The sequence below is a fragment of the Aythya marila genome (genome assembly GCF_965140915.1).
Source record: "Aythya marila genome assembly, chromosome: 7".
Lineage (NCBI taxonomy): Eukaryota > Metazoa > Chordata > Aves > Anseriformes > Anatidae > Aythya > Aythya marila.
In genome coordinates this window covers 14,869,404-14,891,529 of record NC_139048.1, presented here as the reverse complement: position 1 = coordinate 14,891,529, position 22,126 = coordinate 14,869,404, and the positions used below count along the sequence as shown (strand labels likewise).

Genomic DNA, 22,126 nt, shown 5'->3' with positions numbered 1-22,126 from the left:
CAATTTAGCTCCTGGAGGGAGACAGAAACCAGCCTTAGAGGTTAGCACGTAAAAACACTTTTAATACCCTGCTTTTACAGCAACGTTTTTAAACAGGTTACAGAAATAACCTTGTTGGGCCAAGCCAGCGAAGTACAAGAATACGCACCACCCCTGTACTCAGAAACAACTGCAAATACAATATATAGCAGTCAAACACAAATAAGTACATGCAAACTCTATCTTTGTGCTACAGCCCTTGCAGTAACATCACACGGAGGCTGCAGACTAGTGAAAGGACTGAAGAAGCCACGCACTCAAGTTATGATCCCTCACTTAGGCCATGTGAAGACTCTTATTTTTCCCCCTTTCACAAGTCTTGATGCTTAGCAGCTGTGGGAGGGACAGCCAGGCCCTTGGGATTTATTGCTCTGGCATGAACATGGTTTTTCCCTGAATTTTTGCTTCACCCCTACAGCAGCACTCCCTGAGTGGGAGCAGGCTGTGCTCCTCAGGAATTAAAACGCAAGTGATACTGACTGCTCATTGCCAGTGATCTGAGAAAAGTGGAGGTGTGACCTCTGTTTAATTATTTAGGTCAGAAACAAGCAATTGGTGTGCATGATGAAGGAAGCTCAGCTGGCTGTGGGCATAGGCATTGTCTCTCATGGAGAGCAGCCACCTGTGTATCTAGCAGAGAGAGCCTCCACCTTTCTTCCCCAGGCTGTAACTGATAGGGGTCTCTCTTCCTCCCCCAGCCCATCTTTATTTCATAGTTCTCCTGCAGCAGGTATGAAAGCTGTAGCAATCTGGCCCTGGGGAGGAGCTGTAAGTATAAAGCTATGGTTGGGGGAGCTTCTCTCTGAGTTTTCTCTTCCTAACCTTCCCAGAGCTGCTCCTGAAATCCCTGCTTGCTCTTTCCAGCTATGTTTCTGGGCCTTTGGTAGCCTTTCAGAAATGTCCTGTTTATTGGGATATTGCTTTGTTTCTGAGAGAGCTTTAGTGGCTCTGAGAGAGCTTTAGTGCTAGGGTGGTGTATTGGGTATCTCAAGGTGGTATGATACTATACTAAGATACTCTTAATTACTGACAAAGTCTCACTGAATACCTGTGAACAAAATACTCTGTGGTTTTAGATGTGGTGTCCCCTGCCTTTCGGTTTCACTGATACTTAATTCTTTTATTTACTAGAGCTAATTGTCCAGTAAGTAGCTGGCTTTCATTCATAGCCTTGATCTTATATAGCTTGCATATTTGGATGACCCTGTTTACTTCCCTTATATTAGGCATTTATTTCTTTATTTTTAGAGAGACAAGTCATTGCTCAATGGTCAGTTAAATGTGGTCTTAGGTAATGACAGCATGGAAATAAGGAATGCTTTTCATTTAAGTTCAGTTTCTTCCTGAAGAAGCTAGTGTGGTCATACTGAGTTAAAGTGTGTGTGAGTAAGAATGTTAGTCTTTATATTTCACAGAAGTGTGGGAATTAGAAATGCATTTTAATTTTTTTCATGTCTTAAATACTGTACTTTCAACAGATTTTTTTCTGCTTCTGCGATTTACATTTAATTTCATTGAAGTGTTCAATGAGCTGTATGAGTTTAATTTCAGCTTTACTGGATTTCTCCTGCATAATTTTCAAGTACTGTGAAACAGTAAAGAAAACTTGCCACTCTTCCACTGCAAGGGTATAATATTGTTCTGTGGATCAGCATGTGGTTGCAGAATGGTCTTGTGTTGCCCTTGTTAACAGCTATCTGCTGAAATGAGTCTTGAATATTTAGTATTGTTTAGGTATATGAGTACTTGCTTAAAGCACCTGTGACAATTCTTCCGAGAAAATTCTTGTTTTCCCCTTAACAACATGTGATGTGTAGCCTTACATTTTTGTTCTCTTAGAGACTTTGTTTAAAAAAAGAACTCTTTGCCAAGAGAAAGCTGTTGTGCAGTACTTGATGCAGTGAATTAACATGGCTTGACCCATTAAATGCTATTTTGCCATACAATCTTTGAGAACTCCTATAATAGCAAGTCCCTACACAAGAGGAACTCACTGTATCTTAAATATGAGCACGCTGTATTGCGAGATCCTATTCTGGTAACTTTGGGCATACCCAGAAACAAGTTGTCATTGTTAAAAGGCGAAGAACCTCTAGATGCTACATGCCTTAAGTGATTTTGCTTATCTATGTTTTAAAAGAGGATGTCTGATGCCTTTAAAGTGCTCTTCAGTGCTCATGCAATGTTCGTCACTAAGCAAGAGTGAACTCATAGCTGCCTGTAGGAAAAAAATCTGTGCCATTGCCTTGTGCAGGGATCACAAAAGATAAAAGCAAAAGCTAGGGTGGTTTCTTCTTATGCCTATGTATCACATCACTTGAGCTTTTCTTTTACCTGGTATTTATATTTATAAATACAGCTATGTTTTATTTCCTCTATTTTATGTATTTAAATATACCCTGGCACACACCACAATATGGAATTGCCTTGAAACTGCTGTTCCAGCCACTGGAGAGAATATGCTTTTACAGAAGAAAATGGAGAATATTGACAGCCTGGAGTACATATCTGTTCTGGGCTGACAATGTATAACATGTTAAACTCTTTGGGTTCAGTGACCTGTACTTGCTTCTGTAAAATATGAACTATAATGATTAAATTTCCTTTTTTTATTCCTGTGACTCAGAAAATTTCATATTTTACAGGATGGGATAAACCTGGAATGTACGACTGCAGCTTGTTATTTAAGATAGCTTCAAGCTAGTGTCTCTAACAGAATTGGGTAACTGGGGTGAGGGGGGCAGATGCTGCTCTAAAACAGCAGTACATATCACTGCTTAAAACAAAGGTGCGTTCTAGACACGTGTGTGAGAATATTTTCCCTGGCTATGTTTGTCAAGACTCTGTATTGTGAAAGACAGAGAAACACCTCAGAGCTGAGTGAGGGAGAAGTAAAATGCCAAACACAGTCTGAGAAAGCTTTTGAAATGCACCCCTCAGGAAAAACTGGGACAAAAGCTTCTTTCAGGCAGTGAGGGGTTTGCACAGGAAAACAGAGGCGTTGCTTTTTGTTTCACACCTGACATGCTTAAGGAGATAGGCTTTTCTGTTGCCTTCATAGACAAACTGCTGCAGGATCACCTACATCACTATTGATTTCTCCACTTCGAAAACAGTCTGTACTTTTGGCTAACTGTCATAGTTGAAACAGTGGCATTACATTATCGCTTCCCAGTTATTGGATAAAATACTTAAATAATGCAAATACTCTTTAAGTTGGTGAAAACATCAACATCCCACAATCTTCTGGATCCAACCCTATAAATTTTGCCTATTACCCTTTAATTTGAAAAATCTTTCCTGAAATGAATCATAGCTGTTCTTGGGATCAAATACCATATATATAAGCTAATTCCTGATAATGATTCAAACTGTAAGCTTGAATTTGATCACAAGTTGATTACTTTGAAAAAATGTAAGGCAGATTTATCATCTCCATTTCTTAATGAAAATATTTCTGGGCAAGTGACCATTCAGGCAACTCACTAGATACAGATTTCTAGTATGCATGTCTATAAAGTAACTTAACCTCACTTTCAGCACTTAACATTAAGAATCCTCATTTAGCGTCTATAATGTAACATATAAAGTCTGATAGTCTGGTGTGATGTTGTTAACAAGTGGGTTGTGACAGATCATGTCCTCTATGTGGCAAGACAGATGAGGCTATGGCTGTCTCAATCTTTTTCAAAATGTTTTAAATGTTTAAACTATTTCAGTCAGTAGAGAAAACTTTCTAACCCCATCCTTCTCCTGCTTGTGCTCAAACTTTAGCCAGAGCTTATGCAAACATGCTAGCTACTAGACCATTTGGGGAACAAATAATTCCAGCTCATGTTTCAGTGCTCCTTTGATACTGTTAAGAGATCTGCCAGAAACAGGGTGACTGAGGAACAACCTCAAAGTTGCTGATGTTTCCCACAATTTAGGCAGTAAAGCCATGCAACAGCTCTCCCTAGGGAAGCAGAGGTGTTCATAAATACTTGCTCTTTCACTGTGGATTCTGCTGTGGTAGGGTTAAATATTATTTCTCAGTTCTTGTGTAAAGTTGTATAGTTCTGATTTAAACAGCACTTTCACCATATCCTATTCACTGGAAAAAGACATCATTGCACCTCAGCATCACCTGGGCAGTGAGCTAGACAAGGGGTAGAGCTTCCACTCAGCACCTGCTCAGCTTTGGGTGCAATATTGGCATGTCAGATTGATGCTGTGACTCATGGCCTAGCTAAACAGGTGCTGTGAGCGCTCACAGCTTCCATGGATGCCATCCAGGAGTTAACTGTTCCTGATTCTGGACATTCAACCTTTTTAAGTTGTAAGAGAAGGTTCACAAGGTCCATCTGATAAGGAAGGCTAAACTCTGGGGAAGGGGGGAAGGAAGGAGGACATGACATGCATCCTTGTTACTTAGATATTTTTGGGATCTTATTGGTCTCTCTGTAGTTTTATTAGTGCAAAGCCATGAGTGTTACTCAGTGACTATAGTGTACAGCATGTCTCAACTGATGAGGAAGAAAGGTGAAATCAGAGCAACTGTGTGTTCTGGACAAAAACATCCTTATAGCACTGCAGAAGACGGGAGGGGGAGGTCTTAAACTTCCTTCCAGGAAGTTGCCATCTGCCCTCACAAACAAGTGGGGTTTTATCTAAAAACTTATGTTTGCACATCAACTTGAAAGTAAAGTTCAGGCAGAACCTTATCTTGAGGAATTCTCTGGGAGCCTACATGGGTTAGGTATAAAGAGAATTGGCTAAAGAGAATTAAAATATCTTTTGGGTAACTAAAGATTGTGGTGACAAGGCTGTTTAAGCTGTCCACGCTTGCATTTTCTTATTAGAATTGCTTGCAAAATGTTCCTTCTAAAACAACAACTTTTTTTGTTTTGAAGTGTTCTATTTCTTTTTTTTTTTTGTTATGGTAACTGTGCTGTTAACAGGATTACTTGTACATTAAAGGGATCAGTTTCACCTTCCAGCCTAAAAATTCAGCTTTCCTGAAGGTTCTACAATTTAACCTGCAAAGCATATTAAGAATACATTTTAACCAGGTAATTAAAACACTTTAACAATGAATGCATGAAGATGATTCTGCTACCTGCAGCTTGTAGTACATGTAGTTGTGCTGTCCTTGGGCGAAGTATAATAGTTCAGTCAAGGACCATGTGCCCTTCTAAATCTGCTAAGCATTTAGTATGATATTCACACTCACACAGTAATCCTTCATCTGAAGGATCATTTGCTAAAGTTGAATTCCTTTATTTTTCCCCTACCGGTCTTAGTGAAAAATATCTGCAGCTCAATCAAGGCAGATTCATGGGGTTTGGTCCTGTGTTTTTGTTACTATTATCAAGGTTGGTTAATCTTTGTAAGAGGTAAGATTCTGCTGTCAGGTGGATTTGGGTTTACCTTGATCAGATACATTTCTAGCTATAACCTAATGGTATTATATATATTGAGGATATTTTTTTTAAGCAAATGCTTCTTACCTACATAGCACCAATAGAAAAAGCACTCTTAAACTGCAGCATCTAAGAATGCACATTTTTAGGTCTGGCTTCAGAAGGTCTTGCAGCTTCTAAAAAAAAAAAAAAAAAAAAAAAGAATGCAGTGGTAATGTTTTACAGTACATATTTGCATTTGCATTACAAATACATAAGTTTCTCAGGGTTTTCAACAAACTGAAGGGTTGGTACCTTTAGGAACTGCTGCTTAAATGTATTAGGAAATATCTACAATAGTTAAAACTCTACATTTAAAAAGACATGGTATCAGCAGTGATGTGTCAATAGAAATTACATTCCAGTATACTAGAGCACTTTCATTTTTGTATCCTTTAATTATTTGTGAAAGTAATTGTTTTGAAAAATAACTGCAGACATGTGCAGCTTAATATCATAAACACCGAGCACTGCCTGTACTAGATCCACTGAGTACAGTTCAGTGTGCTCAGTGTAAAACACAAAACTACCATTTTGAAATGTAGGGCTGTTCCAGAGCAACATCTTGTGTACATGTGCAGTATCAGTACCTAGGATGCACATCTTTGGTAAGCCTTTAGTTAACAAGGGAAAGTTGTCACAGAGGAAATCTCTTAACTGTATATAAATAATCATATAAATATCTACATCAGAATGTTGGACTGAGGCAAGGTGTTTTCTGAATGGAATTTCTTTGCTCTTGTCAGTGTGATTCACAACCATAATGGTTATTTGTAAGTAATCTGTCAGCTCTGTAATCTATTTCTGGATGAAAATAGTATCAATCAAAATAATTTAATGCAGTCATTCAACAGATCTGAAATTGATGTGCTCTGCCAACTCTTACTATATATCATCAAATGACTGAGATGTTTGTAAGATTTGCTTCAAAACACTAAAAAAAAAAAAATAAATAAATAACAGGAATGCTACCTACTCAGAATCTGAAAGAATTACTAAATGTTAATAAATACAAATGAAATCTCTTTGATATTTGCTTCATAAAACTTAACAATACTACTTTCAATGTCCAGAACAAACTTTACGGAAGTGTCTTGCACTTTAAATTCACAGTAAATTACTAACAATAAAGAATTTGAAGCTTTTGTTTTACTCTTCTTCAGCTGACCAACACGCGATGCTAGCAAACTTTTTTTTTTTTGCCCTGAAGTAACCTTTGTTTCAGTCCACAGTCCTAGTAAAAGTAGTACTATTGGAATTTGCTTGATTTAATGCAATTTGAATGGTATCTGACCTGTAACAGTGGTGAAATGACAAAATAAGGTGCTAATATCTGCAAGTAAAAATGAAAGCCACTCAAATGACTTTAAGTACTCACATTCAGCATCTAAGATACTTTAAGCATACACCAGCCTGGTAAATATTAATGTCAAAATAAATCATGCGCTCCTACACCAACTTCCACAGAAAATCATGCATGAGACAGTAAGAGAGCCTTTAATAAGAAGACACAGCACAGATGAGCAGATGGTGTTGTCAGAACATTGCTCTCTAAATGCTGATTCTCTAACACCCCCGCTTCATATTGCGGTATCTCTGTTGCATATCTTGTTCCGGGTGGTTACTTTCTAGATTTGCTATCTTTATCTCACAGGAAAATATACCAAAAATAAGTATTGCCTCTCTGGTTTCCCAGGAAAGCTCTTACTGACTTCATAAAGCCTCTTTTATATTTAGCTTTTGAATTGCTACTATGAGCCCCTAATGTTTCTTAAGATCCTTTAAAAACAGATTAAGGAAAACTGTGGATATCTCTGTACTTGTTTTATTTTTTACAGTGCTGCAGATCAAAATGACTGAATTATTCACTAATCTTTCTAAAGCAACTGGTTTACCTTCAGATGTCTTGCAACTTAGCAATTTTATTGGGGGATTTTATTTGGTCCCTAACACACAAAAGGTCAAACTCATTCTGTGCTGGGTAAATTCATTTTGTATGCCAGGGAAGGGAAAAGACAGAAATGAGGGGAAGCGGAGATCTCTCTGTGTAAGAAGACCAAGAGATCCAGTTGCCATATTGACTGGCACCCCATCACTGCAAAGGGACATTTCCTGCCAGCTGAAAAATAGATTTGGGTAGCTACTGAACTCTTAAATAACTTTATAGATGGCACTTAATTTAGATGTGTAAATCACTTCTGCATGTGTGTACATGCATCCGTGCATGCTTTCTGTGCTGTCCATTTTTTTTAAAAGGGCTTATTGAACTGTTTTGTTCCATTAAAAATCCTGCCTCTTGGCATGTTTGCACATCTGGACTTCTGTCATGCAATTATCAAATACTAAATACTTGCAGCAGGATTTCTTCCTGCTTAAGTGGACCTTATTAATTATTGGTATTAAGGCTAATTCAGCAGGAACCACAGTATTTTCCTCTTTCCCACAGCCTGGAAAAATATCCATAACCCATTCTCTGCATGGAACATTGAGCCATTTGGATTTAACAGACTATTGTGCACATACTGACACACCTTCATGTTCTAAGCATACCATGAATTAATTGAGGTGAAGGTAACAAATCTGCCCGTTTCCCATATGATCAAGCAACAATGATTTCTACTTTGACTCAGATCAGATTAAGACTAAAATAGTATCTAAAGTTCTGGAATTTCTCTGGAGAACTTGGTGTTTATTATCTCAGCGTGAGAGGAAAAGAGAACTATATCCATTTCATGAACCTCTGGGAATGAAATGGGATGAGGCAGTGAGCTGGCAGAGGTAGTAGCAGTATCTCAAAATTTAACTGGAAGTGGATTTTGTGCAGATGAATCAAAGGATGAAATGCTTCATACTGCAGGATCTTATCCACAAGCAGAAGGGTGGAGAAAGTGCATCTAGTAATTTTTAGTCTATGTCATATGGTAATGGCCATATGCCTGAATTCCCATGGCTGCTGTTGCAGGCATCTAAAACTGTATATAGAATTATCTAAAAAAAAATGTTAGCAGCAGTTTTATAGATAGCATAAGCTGAATTGTCATCACAGTTGCTTTTGACATCTGCACCCAAACTGCTAAATGACAGCCTCCTTTAAGTGTTTGACTGAGGGATTCAACTGGAGTGCAGAAGGTAGCCAGCTACCTCTCCTGCACTGCCCTGCCCACACTGTCCACTACAGCTGCGTCACAGCTACAGATCTGTGTGCTTTTTATTCCATCCCCTGGCTGTTAGAATAGCGTGAATTAATTGTGGGGAAAATGATGGAAAGCTGAAAACAGTAAAAATGCACTTGGAGCTGGTGTATGGAAGGCAGTCATAAGATTTGGAAGTACAGAGACAGATAGGTAGAGAAAACTCCATGGGATACGGCCCCAGAATGTCACTGTCGTTTCCAAGCTCTTTATTCATTCTTCACTCCTGCCCTTGTTTTTATGCATTGCCACCTGACATTACTGCTTCTCCAGTTCTTGTGGGCAGTCTTCCTTATTCTAATTTCCAAGCTGTATAAGAAATTTTTTCTTAACCCCTCTTCCTTTGCCTGTGTACAAGCAGAAAGTAAAAATGGACAGTGGCTAACTTTTGCACATCACTAGGAAAAGTGAACTGCACACAACTGGGCTGTGGTCATTGACAGCGTTATGCAGAATGCAATGAAGCATTCATGTTAATCAGGCTGCCTGTCTGTAATAGCCCCAGTTTTATGGTGTTTTTTAAATCTCCCTAAAATGCATAGGTTGTGAAAGGACAAAAAAAAAAAAGCAAAATTTTCGCACTAAGATTATTTTTAATAGGTAAAGATCCATTAACACTGCAGAGAGCAAGACTTGAGTGGAAAAATGGTAAATCAGCATAAGTGTTGCAGATAAGATCTGTTTTCTTATTTTTATTAAATGGGTCAAATTAGAAGGAATAAAGCCTGGCAGCAGCAGGTCTAACTGGGGAATTGACTGAAAGTGGACCAATGCATGTGTCTGCATCCTGTGAGAAGAGGCCCCCAGTCATTCAGCTGACAAGCTGGCTGCTGGCATACCAGCGAGCTTGTCTCTAAACTCTAACCTCGCAGGGGCACAAACCATGCAGAGTCTCCTTGGGCAAGTAAACAGTTAGATTTACATGGTCCACAGAAAGTAGCTGTCTTGTCTTGTTGTCTTTTCAGAGATAGCCAGTATGGGGGCCATCAAGTGCTATCTTAAGAGCTGGGAGGGTATTCAGTTTCTACTGTTGATATTCCCAGCGATAGCTCCTAAGTGAGATGCCAGATTCCAGTTATGCTCTGTTCTGATCAATACAGTTGCCACAAGTGCCAGGTAATACAAATAATGGCTAAAATTATTGCTTTCTCACTGAAACACTCAGCATGTTCCTCCAATCTGTACAACACCCCACAAAAAAGATCTTTTTGTCAAAGATACTGCTTGACAGCAGAAGGTCTTATTAAACTAAGCAGAAGAAACTTAAGACTTACCAGACAAGAAGATCTGAATTTGCTTCTCTGGTGTAGCAAAAGCAGCTGTAAGTGAAACTTCATACTGAAGTGTTGCTTATGTGTATAGGGCATTGTATGAGTTTTTAAAAAATGATCCTAAATAAATCTATGTCTAAAAGGTACATTGATTTAAAAATAATTAGACAAGATTTTGGACAGTATCAACAACTCAATTACATATTTCAGGATCCCAGATAATGGAAGTTGACATGTAAAGTTGCTGTCTTCAAAAAAAAAAAAAAAAAAAAAAAAAAAATTAATTGAAAGACCATAAGCTGTATCAAAGAAATCTAAAGGAGTAAGAACTAGCAGTATTTTCATAATAATTAATACTGTCCAGTTGTTAGAGACACTTGCCTTTCTAGGTTCAAGTCTGTATTTCTCACCAGGTTCTCTGCATTATCAATTTCATAAACATCAGTATTATTTATATAACAGAACAGGATCATAATTTTTATATTTATCTGTTTTTGTGCATTCTAAATAGTTTGATGTGTATCTTGGGTTATCTGGAAGATAACTGGTAGGAAATTTTAGTGTTATATTAGATGGACAACAACTGGGTGTTTAGAATGTTATGATTCTGGGAACATCTTCAGGAAACAAAGGAGTAACGTCCTATGTTATAACATCCTAACATCAGGTGTCCTACTTCCAAGCATTGTAACACTGAAACATTAATATTCACAGTAAACAGTGTTTCAAGAATCTACTAAAATGGAGATAGTAATGAACAAACAGAGTAGAGTTTAATAAATACAGTTAAGTGTAGCTTGTGATCGCTTAAGCATGGTATTTATTACAGGCTCTGCTCATATATAAAAAATTCTATAGCATGCGTGCCATGAAGGCCAATTTCTAGTATTAAAAAAAAAAAATGGATTTAAGTAATTTATCTACGCTTTGTTCTTAAATCTGCTTTTAGACAGCTGACATCCGAAAGTCCAGTACATCAGTGGCACTTGAGTCATGATTACTGATTTGTAGTTATCCAAATTAATCAAACATTTGTGGGGTTGTTTATCTATGTGTACATATATGCTTTATTCATTTAAATACTTCACTTGGTACATCTCAGTTCTCCTATCCATGCTGTTGGTCTTCTACTTGCATCTGTGGATGTTTAAGGGTTGTCTTGTATGAAATTCCATCTTTAAAATGAGTCCCTGCTGGTTTTAAAGGTACACACCAACAATGCAAGGTGCTCTGAAGTTCAGTCCTGTAGATGGTCAGGGCTCAACTCCTGCCACCACAGCAGCTGAGTGCCTCTCTGCTCTTAGTTCTGGTGCCGTTTCAAGCATAAATCTTTAAATCTAAGAGCTAGGCAACCTTCAGAGGCACTTTGGACTTGCACGGAAGATGCAAGCAGCTTTCTCATAATGAACACCAATCTCTTGAGTGGCAGCTGCTGGCTTCCTGAGACCTGGCAGCTGCCTGGGTGACCACTTTGGGTCACCAGGTTTCTAAGGGGTACCTACAAGTGTGGTTTGAAAGCAGATACAGTGCTACTGCAGCATTGATACCATACCTCAGTAGTTACACAAATCAGCTTGTTTCTGTAGCCTGTAGCAAAATGAAGTCACAGTTTTGGGCACTATCAAAATAGATATGATTATGGATTCTCAGCTATTTATATAAAAGTTAGACAGAATATGCTGCTTCAGGTTAAGAAAGTAGTAACTTGATTTGAAAAGACAAATGAAACGATGTCTTTCTGATGTCATCTTAAATTATTATTCCTCATGAAAGTTAAAAGCTGGGATCTTCTGGCTTATGACCTGGAGGAGAGAGTCTCCCCCACATAGACACTGATGTCTGTGGGCTTTACTTGAGCATTCTGGTGTGGCAAAAACTATTCAGGACCCAACCAGTGTGCCCTCAGCTTCCATCCATGCAGCCTGTGGCACAGGAGAATAAGGGACATCTCTCTGTATGTCACCAAACACATGCCTGGGGCTTGAGCCCTGCAGTAGCAGATGAGGTCTAAAGCTATCTCCGTCTTTGTAATGGATGTCTCTCAGCCAGGAGGAGAGATGTTCCTCTGAGATTTACAACAAAATTAGCCCCTTGGTTTCGATTAATTTTGTTTGTAGTTGCAAAGGATGAGGTGGGAGAGAGAGAGGATGTAACCTAACATTGCCTTGTTGTCCATGCAAAATATGATTTTGAACAACAGATTATCTTTTTCCTTCTCACTCATGTAAGAGTAGTCAAAACCTCTACATGAAGAATGACTTTCTTGAAGATGCTAAGCCACTCTGCACCTGCTCATCAGTTCGAGTCTGAAGTTTTTAATTCCTTGTTGAATTAGTAAGTGTCCTGTAACCAGGAGATTTCTAAGATAGCTGTTTTGAGCAGTGCAAAAGGATGAAAGACTGGGAAGGAGAGAACCAAATTTTAAAACAGCTTTGTTTTTTGCTGTCTATAAAGTTGATGCATTTGAAACAAGCTGGCACAAATTAATGTAACTAAAATTAGTAGAAACATATGCATTAGTGAATGATATTCACAGGAAGAAATACTCCTAATTATACAAAAACAGAATATTGAATATTGAAATTCAGTGCCCTGGGCTCAGCTGGACACTTGTACCTGCCAAGACTAAAGTCAGAGGCATTATTCTAACAAATGTAAATCTGAGCTCCAAGTCAGCAAGATCTCTAAGGGGAAATCACGAAAGGGACTTTGACAGTATGTGGTATTTTTCAATAAAACATGTATTTTGGATTTTTTCCCCACTAATATGGATTTGGCTGATTTTTCCCACGTGGCTAAGTGTGTAACTATTTCAAGGTCTTCCTATTCTTTAAGTACATACTGCATTAGCTTTATTCTATGACAAGTCATTAGAATTACCTAGAGTTGTCATGCTAAAAAGTAACCTTTAAGAACCCTATTTATAAAGTTTGAATAGACACTGAAATTGTGTATAGGTGGGTGATTTTTATAATTAGGAAGTGTGCTAAAGAAATGCTTTCATTTAATTCAAATATTTCCTTCCATCATGACTCAATAACCGGTTTAATCAACAAATTGTTTTCCTTCAGATATGGCACACGTTTTAAAGCACATGCACACTGTCGATCTGCATATTGATTTGAGGTGAGCCACACAGATTTCATGGTGAGTTGGAGGAAAGATGGAAGCTGGCTCCTGAATTAACCTTCCTGGAGATGCTTCCCCATATGCCACTCACCATTTTTAAAACAAGTTTTTGTAAGCTTTTTTTCTAGGGAAGGAGAACGGGCATAAATCACTCCTCAGTTCTTAGTTTTATCTTCCTAATGGCAATTTGAGTTATTCTGGCTGTTGTTTTTAATCCAGCAGAATGCATCTTAATACCTAAGGGAGGGGGGGAATAACACTTAAAAAATAACCATAATAATCTAAGGGGGGAGGAATGCGAAGGGAAGGAAGGGCAGAGCACCCCGGGGAAGGAGCAGCGCTTGGGGCAGGCTCCCGGCGCGCCTTACCTGCGGGCAGGGCGGCGGAGGACGGAGCGCTGCGGCCGGCTCCGTGCAGCCCGGCGGCCGGCCCGGAGTGCGGGGCCGCCGCGCCGCGGGTTCGAGCCCGCCCCCGGCCAGCGGGGGTGGGTGGGCGCTGGGAGAGGGGGGGCCCCCTGCTAGCACTGGCTTAACGCACGCACACATGCACACACACGCACTCGTAGGTTCCTCTAAGCAGCCTCGTCCTCCTACTGCCACTCCTTTGCTTGCTCTCGCCTTGTTCAGTTTCTAGTGGGCTTTGGGTAAACTGTGCTAGAGGGGAGAATTGGTGAGGGATGTCTGCCAAAAGAGTCAGGGCAGCACTTCCCAGCATGCTGCTTGTGTTGTGGCCCTGTACCAAAGCTTGCATAAAACTTACTGCCTCAAACTTATTTTCTCATTTTCCTTCTTGCAATAGTTGCACCCTAGCTACCATGGGATGAAACTTCCATTCTTCTTTTCCATCTGATGTAGAGATGTTCTGGAGGTTTCAGGTAACACTGAGTCTTTCCAGCAGTGACTGGAAGGAAAAAAAAAAAGGTTTTGCCATTGCTTTCCTTTCTGACCTGTTACCTCTGGAGCTGTCTGCAGCCTGCATGTGCCCAGAAGTATCACTTTGGGGTAACGCTGTTCCATGCAGCACAAGATGAAAGAAAACACTTGGAGAATGAAATTCCCACACCAGGCTGTATTAGGGGAGGTAAATTCTGTCAGTTTGATATGCCAGAAGCCACTGCCTGCAGTTAAGATATAAGGAAGAGCAAAAGAAATCCTTCCTGACAGGGTCACTATCAGCAGTACCAAAATATGGTATTGCTGGTCCAAGCTGTGGAGGAGAGATGGTTTTGACAACTGCAGTTTCAATCACTAGCATTGTTGTTTTTTTTTTTTGATGTTGATGATAAAGGCAAAGTCTGAGAGATCCCAGCCCTGCATCTTCCAGCAGTAAGTACCTTCAGATTTAGTTCCCTTTCTCTAGTGTGTGCTGGTCTCAGTTCAGTAGGCATGTGTTGTTTGCTTTTTCTTTACTTTCTCTATAAAATGGCAAGTGATGCCTCATTATAGGAGGCTGCTTTGACACCACGTGCCTGCTGTTGCTGCTCTGGAAGCTCACCCCAAGGTACATGACATGGAAAGGGCTGGCGCCCAGAAAGGAAAAGCACATCTCTGGCAAAGTGGAGCGTATTTCTTTGCTGCTTTGTGCCTTTCTGTTACTGTTATTGCCTAAAGCCCTTATTTATTACTGCATCTGTGGGCAGGAGAAATTAGAAATGTAAAATCCCACATTCTCTGCAAAAAAACTGAACGCTGATCCAATTATAAGTCAAGAATATGTGCTGAGTGTGCCTGCTCTGGGGTAATCCCCCCCCCCCATCATATCTCTTGTTTGAACACACTCTAACTGTAACATGTTTAGTGTTTGTCTTTTATCAGTCAAGCAGAAAGCTTGAAACCCAGTGGGGAAAAAAAAAAAATCCCTGATTGTTTCTATTGCAGAGCAGCTGCAAGTAGGAGAATCAGCAAACTTGGTCCCATTTGGCATTTCATAGCATTAGAACTGAGAAAATGGCCTTAAAGACTATTCTATTACCAACTGGCATAGAAACAACGCTGATGTTTATTATTCCCAATAGTACTCCAAGAACAGATTATATCTAATGGATAGTATCAGAAATTGTGAAAATTCTAGGGAACTTCTCCCATCTAAATCTTAAAACCTATTTCGAGTTCCCACTAACTAAAGGTCATAATTTAAATAGGATGAAAACAGTCTCTGAAAATTTGAAGCATGCTGTTTCAGTTGTCAACACTCAAATGGAAAAATCTGAAAAGTAATCCACTTTCAAGGAAGTGAAAATTGACACCTGTCTGACTTTCAAGCTTTTTAAAAGACATCAAGGCAGTTGAGATGCATTTGACAACCCCGTGCAGTGTGCATTCCCTCCAGAGAAGAACACGGAGCAGTAGCTGCCACTGGGACTTGAGATCACCTGAAATAGCACCCAGGCCATGAGCAGTGTGACGGTGTCTGCTGGAGAGAAGCAGGTAAATGACAGTCTTAAAAATGAATTCAGTTCCCAAGACAAACCAACATAAGGTTTTAGGCTGTCAATGAAGTCTGTTAATATAAAACTAAAGTTCATGTTGGTTTGTCTAACCCCGGATTAGGCAGGTCCTTCAGAGTGCCTGTGGTTGTTGCACCATCAGCAAGGGCTGTGCTCCCTCCTTCTGCAAAGCCCGTGCCCTTTCCCATTGTAACAGTGGGACCTCTGAGGTGCCAAACCCCTGTCACCTGCCCTTGAGTTAGTCCCAGAGCAGGACGGCTCAATTATTAACCCAAAGCTCAAGTCTTTGAATAGAGCCATTCATAGGCTGGGAAAATCAGCTGACTCCATCCTCAGGCTGGTAAAGACTAATGAAATTGTTTCAGAGCACACACAAAATCTGGCTATCCACAGTAAGAAATCATCTAACTCTACACATTTAGCCCTCTGCATCCGTATCGGGTAAGTTGTTTTTTAGTAGTTTTTCATTATAAATAGCAACCTCAGGGGTTGTTGTAATCTGCATTGCTGATTAAAAAGCATTATAATCTGTAATGACTTTCAATAGCTGTCATGCTAAGAATAATAGAAAATATAGTGAAATCCTAATATCCCTGAGAATCCTGGAGATGTATTAAATTGTGATCAGCAGGCTGGCTATGGGTTTTTAATTGCTTGAACTGCTTGCTCAAGAATAGATTACCCTTATAAATAAGCCAATATCATCATCATTTAATCAGATTGATACACGAAATACTTAGTGATGTATCATAAACCAGAACATCCCCATTTTTAATTACATTAACATTTCATTAGTATCATTCTTGAGATGTTAATGCAATGGTAAATGCTTGGAATTCTAACTAAGCCAGTCCTGAATAAAAGCAGTATTTGTGAGGACCTGAAAGTGAGACCAAATAATATAATTCTGTACCTAAGCTAAATGCAAAACAAAAAAGTCTGAGAATGCCCAGTGACACATAGAACTGATTTAAATCTTTCAACTTTAATGAGCCAATATGTAATACTGATGTTGAGGACTTACAAAATCTGCTAATTGGAGAATATCTGATATTACTATGAACTACTCTTTCATTATAGAGTGCCCCAGTGAGTGTAATGGAATGGATGCAAATAACACAATAAAACATCCTCCATCTTTAGAATTCTTTAGGAAAAAGTTTTCTGGTTATTATATATTGGAAATAGAGGGAGAGTCAGTTAGTGTCCTAAAATATATGGACAAACATTCCTACTTGAGTATAGACCCTGAAAATCTAAATTCTTATACCTAGTACAGACTGCATGAATAGTTGCATTGAAGTGATTATTATAATTCTCAGTGACCTGAAGGCCACGTACTCTGCAACTGTTCCACTTTGAGTGAAAATAAAGGAAATAGAAAATAGTTCAAAATGTAAGAATTCAGTCTTCCCTTTTGTATCTTGCTGACCAGTCATACAGAAAGGAATTTTTGAGTGTTACCTGCAGGAAGAGACACACAACACAATCATTGTTTGAGTATTGGATGTTTTCAACATTTTGTTTTAGACCTATCTAGGACTGAAATTTCTCTGCTCTCAGTAAGCTTTTACTTGTCAAGCAAACTTTGTATTTCACTTCTCACCTCTGTGTTTCACTGAAGTCACTGGGGCTTAATGGCTTGCTTTAATGTTCACTCGACCTCTTGTAGGATTACTCATATGCTGAAATGTTCTTACTGAAGTTGGGGCTCTACTACCCTGCCTTTCAGCCTGGAGCACTGTGGTTCTGTTACCTCAATGGATGCCACTATTTGCAGCCAGGATGCATCTCACATGTGAACACCTTCAGCTCAGGTTGTAGCATTCTGGCACTTTTGTTAACCTTTACTCCTCACAAGTAGTGTCAAAGCACTCCAAGGGGATACCACCCCAAGGGCAAGGCAACTTCACCTGAAACCATTGTTTCTCTAAAGGCTGTTTTGAAAAGCACATATTTTGGGTTGTATTACTTGTCAGTTGCTTTACAGCAGTAAGGATGTATTTGGCATAGCTTTGTTAGCTCTTGCTACACTATTGAGTATGTCCAGGTGCTGGCTTTAATGAAGTACTTATGTTTCCATTATGCCCAGAATAATGTCAATACTTAAGAATTAGATGAAATGAGTGAAAGAGCTGAAATGAAGACACTGGATTTGATTATCTCGGGTAATTGATTTTTCTTTGTATGATTCTGTCAATGCTTGAAAGGCCAGGTGGATTAACTGATTCTGTCAAGAACAGACAGGCTTGTGCTAGCCTTGCATCATATACAATTTTCCAGTTTATTAGGGCAGTGGAAATGTGTAAGCCTCTGGCTGTGATGCGTCTTGCTGGCTTGACAGGTTTTTTTACCAGCCCAAAATGCTCATTTTTAATTGTGAGCAGAATGTACCTGTTCAGCTATCGATTAAAAAGCCTCAAGCTAGTGCATTGCTGAAACATCAAGACACAGTTTTCACCATCCCCATTACTGCAGGGAACTGTATAGATATTAATGCACTACATCATCATTATAACGTCTCTAGCCTGGGCCATGATAAATACACTTGAGTATAGGTAGGAAACCTCAGCTGTAAGTAGAACCAGGAAGAGGTGTGAGGCACCAGACGTGGGAACTGTCTGGCCAAACAAGTTCACTGAGTTGCTGTTATGCAGTCCTAGTGGTAATGGCCAAATCACTGGAAAATGGTTGACCTTTCTTCCCCAAAGCTGGAGTGGTTATTGAACCTTTCCTACTCTTTATGAAAGTAGTTCTTAGAAGTGACGCTTTCTGCGCTCTCCTGCTTATGCTCTGTCTACCTAAAGATGCCACCAATGTTCATGACTGTACATGATCACTTTCTATCATCAGCTACGCAGGTATGAGACATGCTAAAAACTTAAGAACTATACATCAAAGGCTCGCTTCTTAAGCCCTACCTGCTGTGTGATCTGAGCAAGATGAAAAGGATTGATGACATAATATTGAAATGCTGCTTTAACAAAAAATACTGTTTTCCAGCTCAAATGGGGTTGCACTGTGCTGTGATTATATGCCCCAAGGGTCCATCTGTTTACAATTTAGTTTATACCTCTGTAATCTGTCAACACATGACATGATGTTGAGAAGATCACGTAGAAGCTTGTTTCTTTTACAAGGAATAAAAAACTTATTTTGTTTCTTTCTTTATTTTCAGCATGAGCTATGAGTTCCAACTGCTAATGTACTCCCAAGTTTGAAAAGCAAATTGAGGAACCACACAAATTTTGTTTCTAAAGCTGGCTGTGCACTACCCCATAATCAAACTCCTATTTGTGTTCTTAATTGGTTCTTAATGTACCATTTATTAAGAGTTAGGCTATTTATAAACAGAAAAGGTGTTTAACAGTGTTTACTTTAAAATTTACTTACGAATGTGGAGACTGTTTCTAACAGGTGCTTGTTAGACTTCCACTTATGAAAGCATACAAGAAGAATAATAAGACAATAGCCTACTAAATATATGATTGTAATTTAAAGGATGTTTATCAAATTAAAATGCAATGTTTGCTTTTGTCTGCATTATGAATATGCTGTGTATGACCCCCCATGATGTAGAAATTCTAAGCCGTACTGTGTATTTAGGCCAATAGCTGGTGAAGTTAAACTTTTCCAATGTAGGCAATGACAACATTATTTTTTGATTGGGAATAACTCTTTGTAAGGCTGTCAGTTTATAGCAGGATTTCCAGGAAAAGAAAATTCGTTTTAACCTCAAAATAAAATTCCTTAATTTCTCTAAAAAGCTTTGTTAGGGGAAAATTCATAGACCACAGAGAAATAAATCCATAAATACATAAGCTTGGCTTTATGGAAGTTTGGAGCAGCAGGTTCCTCAAGTACATGATTTGCTAGAGGTATACTTCAGTGCCACACAACTGCACTTGTAGTACTCATGCTGAATCCTGCCTGTGGAAAAGTGTTGGGCAAAGGTGCTGACGCTTTTCACCAGATGCTTCCGTAGTCCTCTGGGGAGGACACAGACAATCCATTCAGCATTAAATGTCTGCTATAGTTTGCAATAAGCAGGGTGATATAGCCTAGGCAGTGTTAAAGCAACACAGCAGTGGAAAAATCTCAGATGAGATCTGTCTTCATTAGAAAAACATCATAAGAGTCTCTTTTTAAACCACTGGGGCATACTTATGTCTCTGCATTCCTGGAGCTATTCAGATTGATAGTTTCAGATCTGTATAAAGAAATCACTATCATGATGTTCTGTCTTTCTCAGATTCTTGTGCAATGGATGGAAATTATGCCTCAATTCCTGTGATTTTTGAAATCACAGGCTATGCTGCTAGCTCACAAGTGAATGAAATAAGTACAGAGTATCAGGCTAGATTACAATCCTAAACCTAAATATCCATATTTTAAAAAACCGTAAAAGGATCTGACAGATTTCTGTCATGTTTTAATGTATCTGAACTTCAGGTCAATACAGAGGACTTCCACATCTTCCGCATGTTCCTATTTAAATCAGAAGCAAAACTTTAATCTGGGTAACAATGGACCTTAATTCCACAGGAGAAACTGTTATCTCTATTATCCTCAAGGCAAAAGTGTTTTAAATTGCCAAAAGACCATGTGAGAAATGTATAATTATGTTCAAATCACTTTCAATTTTCCTCAAGAATGCATGTGGAGTTACTTTAATTCAAAAAATATATATATAATATGTCCGATCTATTAAACTAGAATAAAAAAATAATTCTGAGAACAGAAAATGCCAAAGGCAGTTTAAAAGGAGTTAGATATACATGTACTAAAATCTTTCAGTAGAAATTAATGTGAGTCAACGTCTACAGTGGTCTTAGGTGTCACATGAATTTAAAATCATACAGTAATTGATGGAAATGGAGTGAATTATCTTCAGTGTCTGTTTTATTGAACTCAGCGGAGAAAACTCGGCAGAGAATGAAGTTCAAGCCTACTAAATGAACCTTCCTTGGGATGTGCAATGCTCACATTACACATCACTTACATGTTTAAAAAGCATACCTTTAGCTGTATATGTACTCTTAAATTTGGTAAAAGACTAAAAATATCATCTAAAAATTGAACTGTAGCTGTCAGCCACAACTTTTTTGAAAGTATTTGTATTTTTAGCTTAAGACTATTTATTCCAAATATAGGTTTGGGTGTTGTTTTTTGTTTTTTCTTTGGGGGGGGGAAGGCAGGGAGGAAGGGAGGAGAAGGTGTGTTTTTTCCCAGCCTAATCACTCCTGGTGTTTTCTTATTATTCTACAGTACTGTTTGTCCTGCATTTTCTTTATCTTCTGCTCTTAAGTGTATTTTATTAAAGGCTTGCAAAGTTGCATTGAAATTTTAATACCTCAAGTTGAAGAATTACTGTTAAACTCCTGGTCTAATTTACATTATGATGTAACAAAGTTGTATACAGATAATTTTACAATTCCATTTCCAGACTATGGGAATACTACAGTGCTGCACTGAAGGGGGAGCCTAGAAAACAGCATATATTGGCCAAATACCCATAGCTGGTGTATTCACCTCAGAGGAAAAACAAGCCTTGATGCTTGGCTCTGGGATGAGAGTAGACAGCTGGAAAATGGAAACTATTTGTACCTAAATTATGAGGAGCGAGATTATGAAAGCCCAGCTCCTGTATTTGGCCCATAGCTGGTGTCTAAAAAGGGGTCTGGGTTCTGTGCTGATGCTTTGTCCCAACTGGGGTATCGGCAACAACTCTTGAAGTTTGTGCTCCTTAAAGGCCAGATAAGGTTAAGTTCAGGATTCCAACTTTCTTCTGGGAAGAAGGCAGGATACTGAAAGATCTGTTTTTCCCTTCTGTGTTTATTTTTGAATAACACTATAAATTTGAAACTAATCATCTGTCAAATTAGTGTATTCAAAATTAATTACTGGGAACTTTGAGGCTAATGTGTGTAGGCAATGACATATATTTTATTTCCTTAAACAACTAGATTGAAAACTCAAAACTGCAGGATTAGTGAAATAAAACATTTAAGATTTTGTCAGGTCTGTAATGACAGTGTGATTACATAATGTCAATTCTACACTGTCAAGAGAATAAAATATAATTTCAATAGCTAATGTGCTGACGTTTTTGAAGAAGCATCAGTTTTATCTCTGAAGTAAACTAAAGCTTTTTGGGAATTTTATTAAAAATGAAAACAATGTACACCTTTAGCACTTGGAAAAGCTAAAATTTAAAATAAGGGTAACTTTTAAAGTTGTACTAAGTCAATTCTGCATGTGATGTTCTTCTGTATTTTGTGTACTGAAATATATTATCTGCAACTACTTTGAGTAGCTACGGACCTAAAAATTTGAGAATTTGCCTCCTGGAGGTAAAATAATGTAGAATACTGTTTGCTTTCTGTGAGTAAAATTTACTTAAATGAATTCATCTACTGCCAATCATATAAAATAGCAAATGTTAAGGAAAACAATTTATTTACAATATATTAATATGTTACACCGTAAGCCTAAAATATATATAAAATGTGAGGGTTTGGGCTCAAGTTGCAATTCTAGTCTAATTAGTTTTGTGTAGTCAGTTAGTACTATTTGTGAAATTTTCTTCTAGGATGTTATTTTCCTGGT

General features: G+C 38.5%; 2 protein-coding genes across 3 annotated transcripts in view; one reads left to right on the top strand and one right to left on the bottom strand.

Annotated features, from left to right (window-relative positions):
• Positions 1–13,472, bottom strand: part of LOC309879926 (gamma-aminobutyric acid receptor subunit pi-like) — a 47,092-nt gene extending 33,620 nt beyond the window's left edge. The window contains exons 1-2 of the mRNA XM_082764278.1: positions 13,440–13,472; positions 5,529–5,617 (exon numbers count right to left, since the gene is read on the bottom strand). Coding sequence (XP_082620404.1) covers positions 5,529–5,584 — 56 coding nt within the window. The 5' untranslated portion in view covers positions 5,585–5,617; positions 13,440–13,472. The remainder of the gene's footprint in view (positions 1–5,528; positions 5,618–13,439) is intronic.
• A 2,405-nt stretch (positions 13,473–15,877) lies between these two features.
• Positions 15,878–22,126, top strand: part of ENTPD1 (ectonucleoside triphosphate diphosphohydrolase 1) — a 53,259-nt gene continuing 47,010 nt past the window's right edge. For both annotated transcript variants that reach the window (XM_082765003.1, XM_082765002.1), the window contains exon 1: positions 15,878–15,958. The gene's annotated coding sequence lies outside the window, so the exon portion shown is untranslated. The remainder of the gene's footprint in view (positions 15,959–22,126) is intronic.